The sequence below is a fragment of the Podarcis pityusensis genome (genome assembly GCF_964106645.2).
Source record: "Podarcis pityusensis genome assembly, chromosome: 13".
Classification (NCBI taxonomy): domain Eukaryota; kingdom Metazoa; phylum Chordata; class Lepidosauria; order Squamata; family Lacertidae; genus Podarcis; species Podarcis pityusensis.
The window spans coordinates 10,646,671-10,657,229 of record NC_138038.1 but is presented as its reverse complement, the minus strand read 5'-3'; the positions used below and the strand labels follow the sequence as shown (position 1 = coordinate 10,657,229).

The window sequence follows — 10,559 nt, the reverse complement described above, 5'->3', positions numbered from 1 at the left end:
CCCCGGAGCCTGGTTTTCAGTCCTGCAGCTCTGAGATCCAAGAAGTAAGAAACACAAGCACGTGCTGTTCTCTCTTCCCCCACTTTTTTTCCCCTTTTTTTACGGCGATCGCTCGCGCACAGGATAACTGCAACCAGCCCGCCGCATTTTGCACCGACTTTTGCATTTTGCTTGCAAACTTTTCAGATTCCCGCTTCCCTCCATCCCCGGGCTTTCGTTTGCTGCTTTTCTGGGTCATCGTTTGCCTGCTCGCCCGCTCTTTTTGGGCGAGATCTTGCAAAGAAGCTTTCCCCTGCACGGGTGCAGCGCCTGGCACGCACCCCGGGGTGCTAAATCAGTCGCGCGCTCCCAGGACGCGCCTCCGCCGGGCAAGGACTGGGGGAAGCAGCGCCTGGTTTCTGCCGCCCCCTGGCGGCCAGGTGCGGCAGCGGGCGGCAGGTGGGGCGGCGGCGGCGGCGTCTTCCCAGTTGCCCGGGCATCGCGGCATTGTGTGACCCGACGGGCCTCGGCGACGGTGCCACCGCGGCTGCCCGCGGCTGCAGGCGGTCCTACGGGCAGCACAATGGCGGGCGCCTACCACTGGGAAGCGCGGCGCAGGCAGATGCAGCTGGAGCGCAGATGCTGGCAGATGCAGGTACTGTACCTGGGCAAGGGAGACGAGGAGAAAACTCAGGTCCAGGAGGGTCGTTTAAAAGGGGGGCGCAAAAAGTTCCCCAGCAGAGGGTGGGGAAATGTGGGGCACAGGGGAGAATATGATGGGAGTCACAAAGCGCTGCATTATCTGGTTGCTTGGTTGTTGTTGTTCATCTAGTTGCAGGCATGCCAACTTGAATACAGTGGTACCTCAGGTTACATCCGCTTCAGGTTACAGACCCTTCAGATTACAGACTCCGCTAACCCAGAAATAGTACCTCAGGTTAAGAACTTTGCTTCAGGATGAGAACAGAAATCGTTCTTTGGCGGCGCGGCAGCAGCAGGAGGCCCCATTAGCTAAAGTGGTGCTTCAGGTTAAGAACAGTTTCAGGTTAAGAACAGACCTCTGGAACGAATTAAGTACGTAACCAGAGGTACCACTGTACAGAGATTGGAACACTGCTCAGAGATTGGAAGCTGTTGAGGTACAGTGGTACCTCAGGTTAAGAACTTAATTCGTTCTGGAGGTCTGTTCTTAACCAGAAACTGTTCTTAGCCTGAGGTACCACTTTAGCTAATGGGGCCTCCCGCTGCCGCTGCACAATTTCTGTTCTCACCCTGAAGCAAAGTTCTTAACCCGAGGTACTATTTCTGGGTTAGCGGAGTCTGTAACCTGAAGCATCTGTAACCTGAGGTACCACTGTAATTTTGGGGGGTGGCGACGATCAGGTATAATAATAATAATAATAATAATAATAATAATAATAATAATAATAATTTATTTATACCCCGCTCATCTGGCTGGGCTTCCCCAGCCACTCTGGGTGGCTTCCAACAAAATATTAAAATACAGTAATGCACCAAACATTAAAAGCTTCCCTAAAGAGGGCTGCCTTCAGATGTCTTCTAAAAGTCTGGTAGTTGTTGTTCTCTTTGACATCTGGTGGGAGGGCATTCCACAGGGCAGGTGCCACTACCGAGAAGGCCCTCTGCCTGGTTCCCAGTAGTTTGGCTTCTCGCAGGGAGGGAACTGCCAAAAGGCCCTCAGCGCTGGACCTCAGTGTCCGGGCAGAATGATGGGGGTGGAGATGCTCCTTCAGGTAAGCCCAGCCCCACATAATTGATCACAAGACACTTGGGAAAGCGGCCCTCCTCAAATATTTTAGGAATGTGGCGAAGGGACCTTGGCCCCTAGGAGTTGGCTCCTGTGTCTAGTTGTCTTCTTTGACCACCAGCAGCTGCCCAAGATCTGCAAGGCTTTCGGCCTCCACAGGCACTTGATCCTTTCAGTACCTCAAGGACAGCCTCTCATATGAACCAGCCCAGACCCTGCAATCACCATCTGAGGCACTTCTTATGTGCCTTCTGTACGAGAGGTCCAGAGGGTGGCAGCACGAAAGCGGGGCCTTTTCTGTGGTGGCTCCCCACTTGTGGGCTGTTCTCCCCAGGAAGGTTTGCATTACATTAAATATATTTAGGCTCTAGGCAAAAGCATTCCTCTTCTCCCAGACTTCGGCCAATTTAACCATCTGTGGCCTTTTAAACTGGGGTGGGTATTGTTTTGTTTGTTATTATGTTATGTATTTTTGTGTTTTTATACTGTAAACTGCCCTGTGATCTTGGATGAAGGGCAGTGGATAAATTGAATAAATAACAAAAACAACTAGAGAGGCCAAGGGATTGGCTAGAGGACCTTGTGTCAGGAATTCAGCCTACACTCGAGTAGGACTCTGGCAGAGACACATGCCCAACTGGCATGTCCCCTCCCTCCTGGTCGATTGTTTGGGAGCTTCAAAAGCTTTCTTCAGCCCTAACATCACAGTGACCTATGCCAACCAACAACGGCACACTTAGGGATCTGCAGAGTATGCGCAACTTGCGCATGACAGACCTCAGCAACTCAGCATTTTGGCTAATCTACTTTATTTACATATAAACACACACGGAGCACTGCAACATGGCTCCCTCTCTCTCTAGCATCAGACAGCAAAGAGAAAGAACAAAGGACAATAGTTTCACTTCACGGAACACCGGAACACAAAAATCCTGTCTCCATCACTTCCCACTCTGTGGAGTCAAAACATACACCGTTGTGTGATAGACAAAAATCCCACGACTGCAATCATGGAGCAGGAATACTAACACCTCGTGCATGCATGTGAGGGAAAAGTGGGGAGGCCCATAGCTTTGTCTGCAGAGGTTTTCAGGTCCAATCCTTGAATAGTCTTCAGTTCGGACTGCGAATGACTCTCGTCTGAAACCCAGGAAGGCTGCTGCCAGTCAGTGTAGCCTTGGAGTGTGCAAGTGGAGCATAGTAGAAGATGGGAATTGAGGAATAAGGAACTAAATTTGTGGGGTGCAGAAGTCAGAGGGGAAGGGAAGGAGTTCAGAAGGATTGGCAAGGGAAATTTTGTCCATATATCAGCAATCGCTGCATAAATGGTGAAGCTACATTCTCGTCAAAACTAAGGCAACGTAAAAAGTGGAAGCAGATGAGAAAGCAGAACAGAAAGGGAGCCTTGTATAGGGAAGCTTCTTAATGTTTAATGTTTTATTATGTTTTTATGTGTGTTGGAAGCCTCCCAGAGTGGCTGGGGCAACCCAATCAAATGGGCAGGGTACAAATAAATTATTATTATTATTATTATTACTATTATTAGAGTTACCCAGGCTGAAAAGGGAGAAATCCAAAGGGATGTTGCAGAAGGGGAAGGAACAGGAAAATGCACACCTGGTCCAGGATGGGCAGGTATTAGCCAGGGGAAAGTAACATGGCAGTTTTCACTTTGCGTGTCTGTGGTTGCATGCAGGCGAGAGGTGCCTATGGAGGACAGCAGCAGGACCACGTTTTGAGGGATATCCAAGCAAAATGCTCCATCCCTCCGCCCTCCCACACCGTGTCTCAGAATCCAGTCTCCCAAGGTAAGGGGAAGGGTGGGAAGCTGTTACAAGAGAAGGGGTGTTCAGAGATGCCTTGTCCATGAACATCACCTATCTAGACTGGCCCCTGGACCCAGCCTCTGGAAAGGAATATCTAAGGTATCTCAAACCCTCGGTGAGTGAGGGACTTCCCCTGCAGGCAAAGGCAGGCTCTGGCGAATTGAGCGGACAAGACCAATTGTAGGCCCAAGAAGGTGGTTTCTGTACCTGCTGCAAAGGGAAGTGAGGGACAGGTGAGGCTGACCAACCTGGGAGAAATAAATCTCTCTTTAAAAAAATATTCATTTTTATAAACACACAACAAACATCAATTCAAAATCCAAAAACTGAGATTACTCTGAATCTCCTGACTACCCCCTATCCCTTTCATGGGTCCTAATGAAAATAATTACAACTGCATGTCAATATTTATCCAAATATTTTTTCCTTCTGAATTGTCCATAGTTTCTGTTACTTTACAAATGTGATTGAAATCCTGCCAGTGTTTTAACCTGCTTGCAGCAGTCTCGTATATAAATTATAAACTTTTCCCATTCTTTTTTTTAAAGTTCTTGTCTTCTTGATTCCTGAGCTTCCCAGTTAATTTCGCCATTTTGGCATAGTCTATAATCTTGAAGTGGCTTAGTCATGCTGGCCACATGACCTGGAAGTTGTACGCCAGCTTCCTCAGCCAGTAAAGCAAGATGAGCGCCGCAACCCCAGAGTCGGCCACGAATGGACCTAAAGGTCAGGGGTCCCTTTACCTTTTTATAACACAAGTAGGAAAAAAATGTCTCATATTAAAAGGTCAGAAACTCACTTTGCCATGTGGCCTTCTGCAGCACACTTCGAATGTTTTTGGGGTGTGCAAATTAGTGCCTTAATTTGGGTACTCTTTTGCCACGGGAAAGAATTAGTCAGTGCCTTCCATCTGATAACCATTCTTCAAAGATACAGTTCATTCTGCCCAGAATTAACCCCTTATGCCTTTCATTACTTTGAAACTAACCTGGCTTTCACACACAGAAGATGAGCTGTTAACAGATCCTCGGCCCCCATTGCGACTGAGCTTGAGCTTTGAAATATTCATGCACTGAAGGTATTGGAAAATCAGGTGTAGGCTAACCTAGCCGTGTACCCTCCCTTGAAAGACAGAGGTCAAATTACAAGGGTTTGTCGTGCTAGAAAACAGGCGTTCAGTGTGCCCAGGATTGCAGCATGGGCGGTCTCCACAGGTCAGGCTACAATTTCAACATGATTCGGGGGATGAGGGCGCTCAATCAAGTTCCACTAGAAGCGCTGCTTGTGGTTTAGGGATGGCAGCTTCTTCTGCAAATTCATATGTTGCCAAGCGAAACCAACAAAATATCTCGTAAACGAAACGAGCTCTTCCTGCAAACATCCGACCTGTTGGAGCTAAAGCGAGATGCCAAAATAGGTTGGGACAGTGGCTCCCAAACTCATTTCCCCATGGAACCTGCAGTACATCTTGGAAGACCAATTAAAGATTTTTCTGCCTGTTGTAGCAATTGTAATGCACAATGCCAAATGCTGTATGGTTTTTAATTGTATTGCCAGTGCTGTTTTTCCCAGGGGGGAAAACACCTTGTTTTTGGGGGGGTGTTAAAAAGTGTGACACTTACTGTAACAACTTCATGGTGAGTACCGGCACCTATTTTTCTAGGAAAAAAGCACTGGGTATTGTTATTGCTTATTTTATTCATTATGTACTGTTTTTAGCTGTATTACAACTTGAATTTTATGAAATTCCATTTGTAAAAAATTCATAAAATTCAAGTTGTAATACAATACAGTACAATACCAGAAGCAGTAAAAATACAAATAAAATTCAGTATCGCTATTTACCACCTTCCATCTTTAGCCACAAATCCAGACATGCCGTGGACTGTCTGAACGAAGCTTGTGGACCATGGGCATGATACCTTGGTTTGACAGTAGACTGAGATTAAAAGTGTGCGAGTCGTACCAAACTCATCAGGTGCAGGTACCCTTGTGCGAGACGTCCTTAAATCAAGAGTAGAGAGCTTGTGGGCCTCTTGGTGGTGAACTACAGTTCCCGTTAACCCTGACCATTGGTCCTTCTGGGTGGAGCTGATGGGCAGTGGAGTCCAACATCATGAGATCTGCAGGCTTCCCATCACTGCTTTAAATCTCAGAAGGTATTGCAAGACACCTTGCCATTTATAGGTTTCAGGTGCCCAAAGTGCTTCCTGCAGACATTCATAAGATCATAGAATTGTAGAGCTGGAAGGGATCCCAAGAGTCATCTATAACAACAACAACAACAACCAACAACAACAACAGCAACAATTTATTATTTATACCCCTCCCATCTGGCTGGGTTTCCCCAGCCACTCTGGGCAGCTTCCAACAAAATACTAAAATAAAATAGTCCTTCAGATATTAAAAGCTTCCCTAAACAGGGCTGCCTTCAAATGTATCCTAAAAGTCTGCTAGTTGTTTTTTCCTTTGATATCTGGTGGGAGGGCATTCCACAGGGTGGGTGCCACCACCGAGAAGGCCCTCTGCCTGGTTCCCTGTAACTTCGCTTCTTGCAGGGAGGGAACCGCCAGAACGCCCTCGGCGCTGGACCTCAGTGTCCGGGCTGAATGATGAGGGTATCCTTCAGGTATCTAGTTAAACTCCCTGCAATGTAGGAAATCCTGCCCACAGCCATCCTTGGGTGGGCTTGAACCACCAACCTTTTGTTTAGTAGCCAGATGCACAGACCCATTGCATTTTCTTTACAAAAGCCCTGGGAGGTAGATGTCATCACCTTATGGAATAAAAGGAAGCTGATCTGAGTATGCAGTTGCTAGCTCTGTCTTCCTAAGAGGGGCTCAAACTTGGCTGTGATCCAGAATGCCTTCCTTCCACCCTAACCAGCTTGTGGTTGCTTGGTCCTGAGAGATTGGGAGTCTGTTCTGTCATAACATGTCTCAGAGCTTGGGCCCTGGCTCCTTTTAAGTTCCTCCAAATGTATACAGCTTGGTTTTCCCCTTTTAATTTCTCGCAGGGGTCCAGGCTGACTCTTGCCTGTGCAGAACGGAGCATGTGCCGAATCACAGTGGCAAGCTGTTGAAAAGATACTCGGTGAGTCAGAAAGGGAAAAGCGGGGAGTAATGAAACAATGGGGATGCGGGTGGCGCTGTGGGTTAAACCACAGAGCCTAGGACTTACTGATCAGAAGGCCGGCGGTTCGAATCCCCACGACGGGGTGAGCTCCTGTTGCTCGGTCCCAGCTCCTACCAACCTAGCAGTTCGAAAGCACGTCAAAGTGCAAGTAGATAAATAGGTACCACTCCGGCGGGAAGGTAAACGGCGTTTCCGTGTGCTGCTCTGGTTCGCCAGAAGTGGCTTAGTCCTGCTGGCCACATGACCCGGAAGCTGTACGCCTGCTCCCTCGGCCAATAAAGTGAGATGAGCGCTGTAACCCCAGAGTCGGCCACGACTGGACCTAATGGTCAGGGGTCCCTTTACCTTTTATGAATCAATGACCTCTTGGCTGCAACCTTTGGGCAGGGCAGCCTGTTTTGAGTGCAGCCGGCAGTGAACCTCTCTCTTACTCACGTTGTTCTCCTCACTGAGCTTTGTGGTCTTCTCTATGCCTCAAATGGCCATTCTCGTTCTGCTCATTCCCGTCCTCGCTCCCCTTCAGATCTCTCCTTCCTAATTTTTTAACATCGGCATATTAGCTATGAGGTCCTCAACTACATAGATTTAAATAAAACATGCATCGGCATTCTACATAGAATCATTGAGCTGGAAGGGCGCCTGAAGATCATAGGCTATCCAATCTGCAACCTTGGCATTATCAGCACCAACTGAGTTATGTCTGGGCAGAACTGGACAACGAAGTTCTCAAATGTTTTGCCAGAACCAGCCTGTTGGAATGGAGGAGGAAACATTGTGAAATGTGTGGCTTCGTTGTTGTTGGATTTGATCCGATACTGATGGCCTCTCTTTTCTCTTTTAGACTACAGAGTACATACAGCAGTGGTAACAACTGAGCAGCTGGCAACAGCAGGGAGAAAAGATTCCTCTGCAACTTGGACCTGGAAAGAAAAGTGGTGTCCATTTTATGTGCTGTAAAAGCACTTTTCCAGGGCAAAACACGGAGTTTAGTGGTTGCGCCTATGGGTTCTCCCACCCTCCCTAACCATAAAATGAAAGCTTTCCAGAGTCACAGACTGAAACCACACTCCTTTATGTAGAACTGAGCATAACTAAAGTTATTGCAGGGGGTTGGACTAGATCACCCAGGGATCTCTTCTACATTTCTGTTATTCTATGGCAGGCATAGGCAAACTCCGGCCCTCCAGATGTTTGGGACTACAATTCCCATGATCCCTAGCTAACAGGGCCAGTGGTCACGGGAATGATGATGGGAATTGTAGTCCCAAACATCTGGAGGGCTGGAGTTTGCCTATGCCTGTTCTACCAGTGAAAAAAAGACAGTCACGGAACCAAGAAATTACACAGAACAAAAGAAATTACCGTGAAAATCCCTGAAACGAGAAGTAATCGACTATAGAATAACAAAAATAAAAAAATAAACTAGAATTAAACAAAAACTTAATGAGATGCCGGCTACAAAACTCGTTTCACTGAACTAATCAGTTTCCTCAGAAGGAAATAAAGAAGTTATAAGATTTTAAGTGATATTAAACAAGCTCAAGAGCAGGGCTGGAAATGCTTCCTCGAGTTTACAAAAAAGGTATGAAAATGACAAGTTTTAAACATAGCCGTATTTAAGAGAATAAGCAGTAGTGATAAGAAATTGAGGTTTTAAAGTATTCAAACAAACTCAAGAAACAGGGCAGAAACTCAAAAAAGTTTTAAACATAACCCTATTTAAGAGAACCAAGCAGTAGCAATAAGTAATTGAGGTTTGAAGTTTCAAACAAACTCAAAAACTGGGCAGACTCAGACAAGTTTTAAACATAGCCCTACTAAGTAACTGAGGTCTTAAGTTTCAAACAGACTCAAAAACAGGGCTGAAGCGCTCCTGACGTTAAAGAATCATCAGCAGTCAGGGCTATGTTTAAAACTTTAAACAGGGTTTTGTTTAAAACTTCTTTGTAAACTCGAGGAAGCATTTTGTTTAAAACTTGTCATTGAGGCTTTCATACCTTTCTTTAACATCAGCAGCAAGGAGCGCCTTAGCCCTATTTTTGAGTGGTTTTTTATTTTTGTTATTCTATAGTCGATTACTTCTCGTTTCAGGGATTTTCACGGTAATTTCTTTTGTTCTATGCCTGTTCTATGGCTTTCTCCAAAATGTTTGTTCCTCTTGAAACTTTGAGCCGCTGCACAGCCTTAAATTGGGGTGGTGTTGGGTGGATCACATTATTCCTAAACCTGCAGAGACCACTGCAGCAAGTTGTGGCCAGACAGTTGCCCAGCACTAAAAGGAAACTAGATTTAAATAGGGGGAAATATCACTGGCAGAACAAGAGCCCACTGTTCTCCTTCCTTGGGAGGTTTGAAGAAAGGATTAGAGAGGGATCTGGTGGAGACAGTTTGGTAGAATGTGGGTGTCGCTGCTTAGGGCAGGAATTTAGGTTGCTTGCATCCACACTAGAGTCCTGCTGAGGCTTTGCTTGTCTGTGATTAGCTGGAAGTGAATTTGAAATGCAGGTTCTGCACATTCCTTAAGGTAATGCTAGTAACCCAGTGATACTCATTCCCCATGACAAGGGTTCTTCTGTATTTACTTAAAACTAGTTCCCATTTATGAAAGGTTGTCTGCAACATTAATGAAGAGTTTCCTGTTGGCAAGCCCTCCCTTTTTAGTTGCTTCTGGTTGATTGAAGCTGGGGGATTAACAATGGATAGTCCCTCAATTCCCCCAACGTCACTTTTAGTGGCTGGGGGTAGGTTTGATGATTGAGTTCCTCATTTTAACCTTAAAAAGAAGAAGTGGTAAAAGAGCCTCCTTTTGGTGTTAGAAGAATCACCCCACCTTCAGCCACAGGAACAGAAACGGACATTGAGGGCATTAAGAGGCTATTCTTCACTAATTCTGCAACCTTGATCAACCAGAAGCAATAAAACACGTAAAGGTAAAACGTAAAGGGACCCCTGACCATTAGGTCCAGTCGTGGCCGACTCTGGGGTTACGGCGCTCATCTCACTTTATTGGCCGAGGGAGCAGGCGTACAGCTTCCGGGTCATGTGGCCAGCAGGACTAAGCCGCTTCTGGCAAACCAGAGCAGCACACGGAAACGCCGTTTACCTTCCCGCTGGAGCGGTGCCTATTTATCTACTTGCACTTTGACGTGCTTTCGAACTGCTAGGTTGGCAGGAGCAGGGACTGAGCAACGGGAGCTCACCCCATCGCGAGGATTCGAACCGCCGACCTTCTGATCGGCAAGTCCTAGGCTCTGTAGTTTAACCCACAGCGCCACCCACGTCCCTTTAATAAAACACGTAGGACCTGCAAAAAGGAAACTTTTAATTAAAAGCATAAGAACCCCCCAGAAGCTTCCTCAGATCTTTTCTACTCTACGTAGGACAGTGCTGCAGTTGCACATTTTATTGCAAAAGTAAATAGAATCCGTTACGAATCATGGCTGAAAAAACATACAAACACAGGGTTGCAGAGATTTGCACCTCTGGACTCTCTGTAAAATGTAACATAGCAAAAGCCGTTTCACAGAAAAGGGCTGGTATGGAAGGAAGCTTACTTAGGGCATGTACACGTGGCAGTTTAAAGTGGACTCAGGGCATCCCATGTATGCAAACTTCCACACCATTCATATATCATCCTCGTTCAAGTGGCTAACCTGCACTTTCCGCTCCAACTAATTTGGATTTCTCCAATCTGGATAATTCGGTGAAAGAAAACAATCCAACGTAAAATGACTTGCTACTTGAGCGGAGATGCACCGAAGCAACAAGTGTGGGGACTTGCCACACCAAGTGCACTCTTAGGACAAAATGCCCACTTCCGTTTTGCTCATCAGCTGAGCACAGCCCTAGCC

The 10,559-nt window shown here is 46.5% G+C and overlaps 1 protein-coding gene across 1 annotated transcript; it reads left to right on the top strand.

The window, feature by feature from the left end:
• Positions 1 to 483: 483 nt before the first annotated feature.
• Positions 484 to 7,759, top strand: CCDC200 (coiled-coil domain containing 200). Its single transcript, XM_080977180.1, has 4 exons — positions 484 to 634; positions 3,444 to 3,555; positions 6,590 to 6,666; positions 7,550 to 7,759. The coding sequence occupies exons 1-4, from the start codon at positions 563 to 565 to the stop codon at positions 7,574 to 7,576; spliced, it is 288 nt and encodes a 95-aa protein (XP_080833306.1). The 5' UTR covers positions 484 to 562; the 3' UTR covers positions 7,577 to 7,759.
• The last annotated feature ends 2,800 nt before the right edge of the window (positions 7,760 to 10,559 follow it).

Excerpts from the sequence above, each read along its gene's own strand:
- CCDC200 (XM_080977180.1), top strand. The coding sequence starts at position 563 with ATGGCGGGCGCCTACCACTGGGAAGCGCGGCGCAGGCAGATGCAGCTG. Across the intron at positions 635-3,443 it reads GCAGATGCTGGCAGATGCAG|GCGAGAGGTGCCTATGGAGG; the intron begins GTACTGTACCTG and ends GGTTGCATGCAG. Across the intron at positions 6,667-7,549 it reads AGCTGTTGAAAAGATACTCG|ACTACAGAGTACATACAGCA; the intron begins GTGAGTCAGAAA and ends TTTCTCTTTTAG.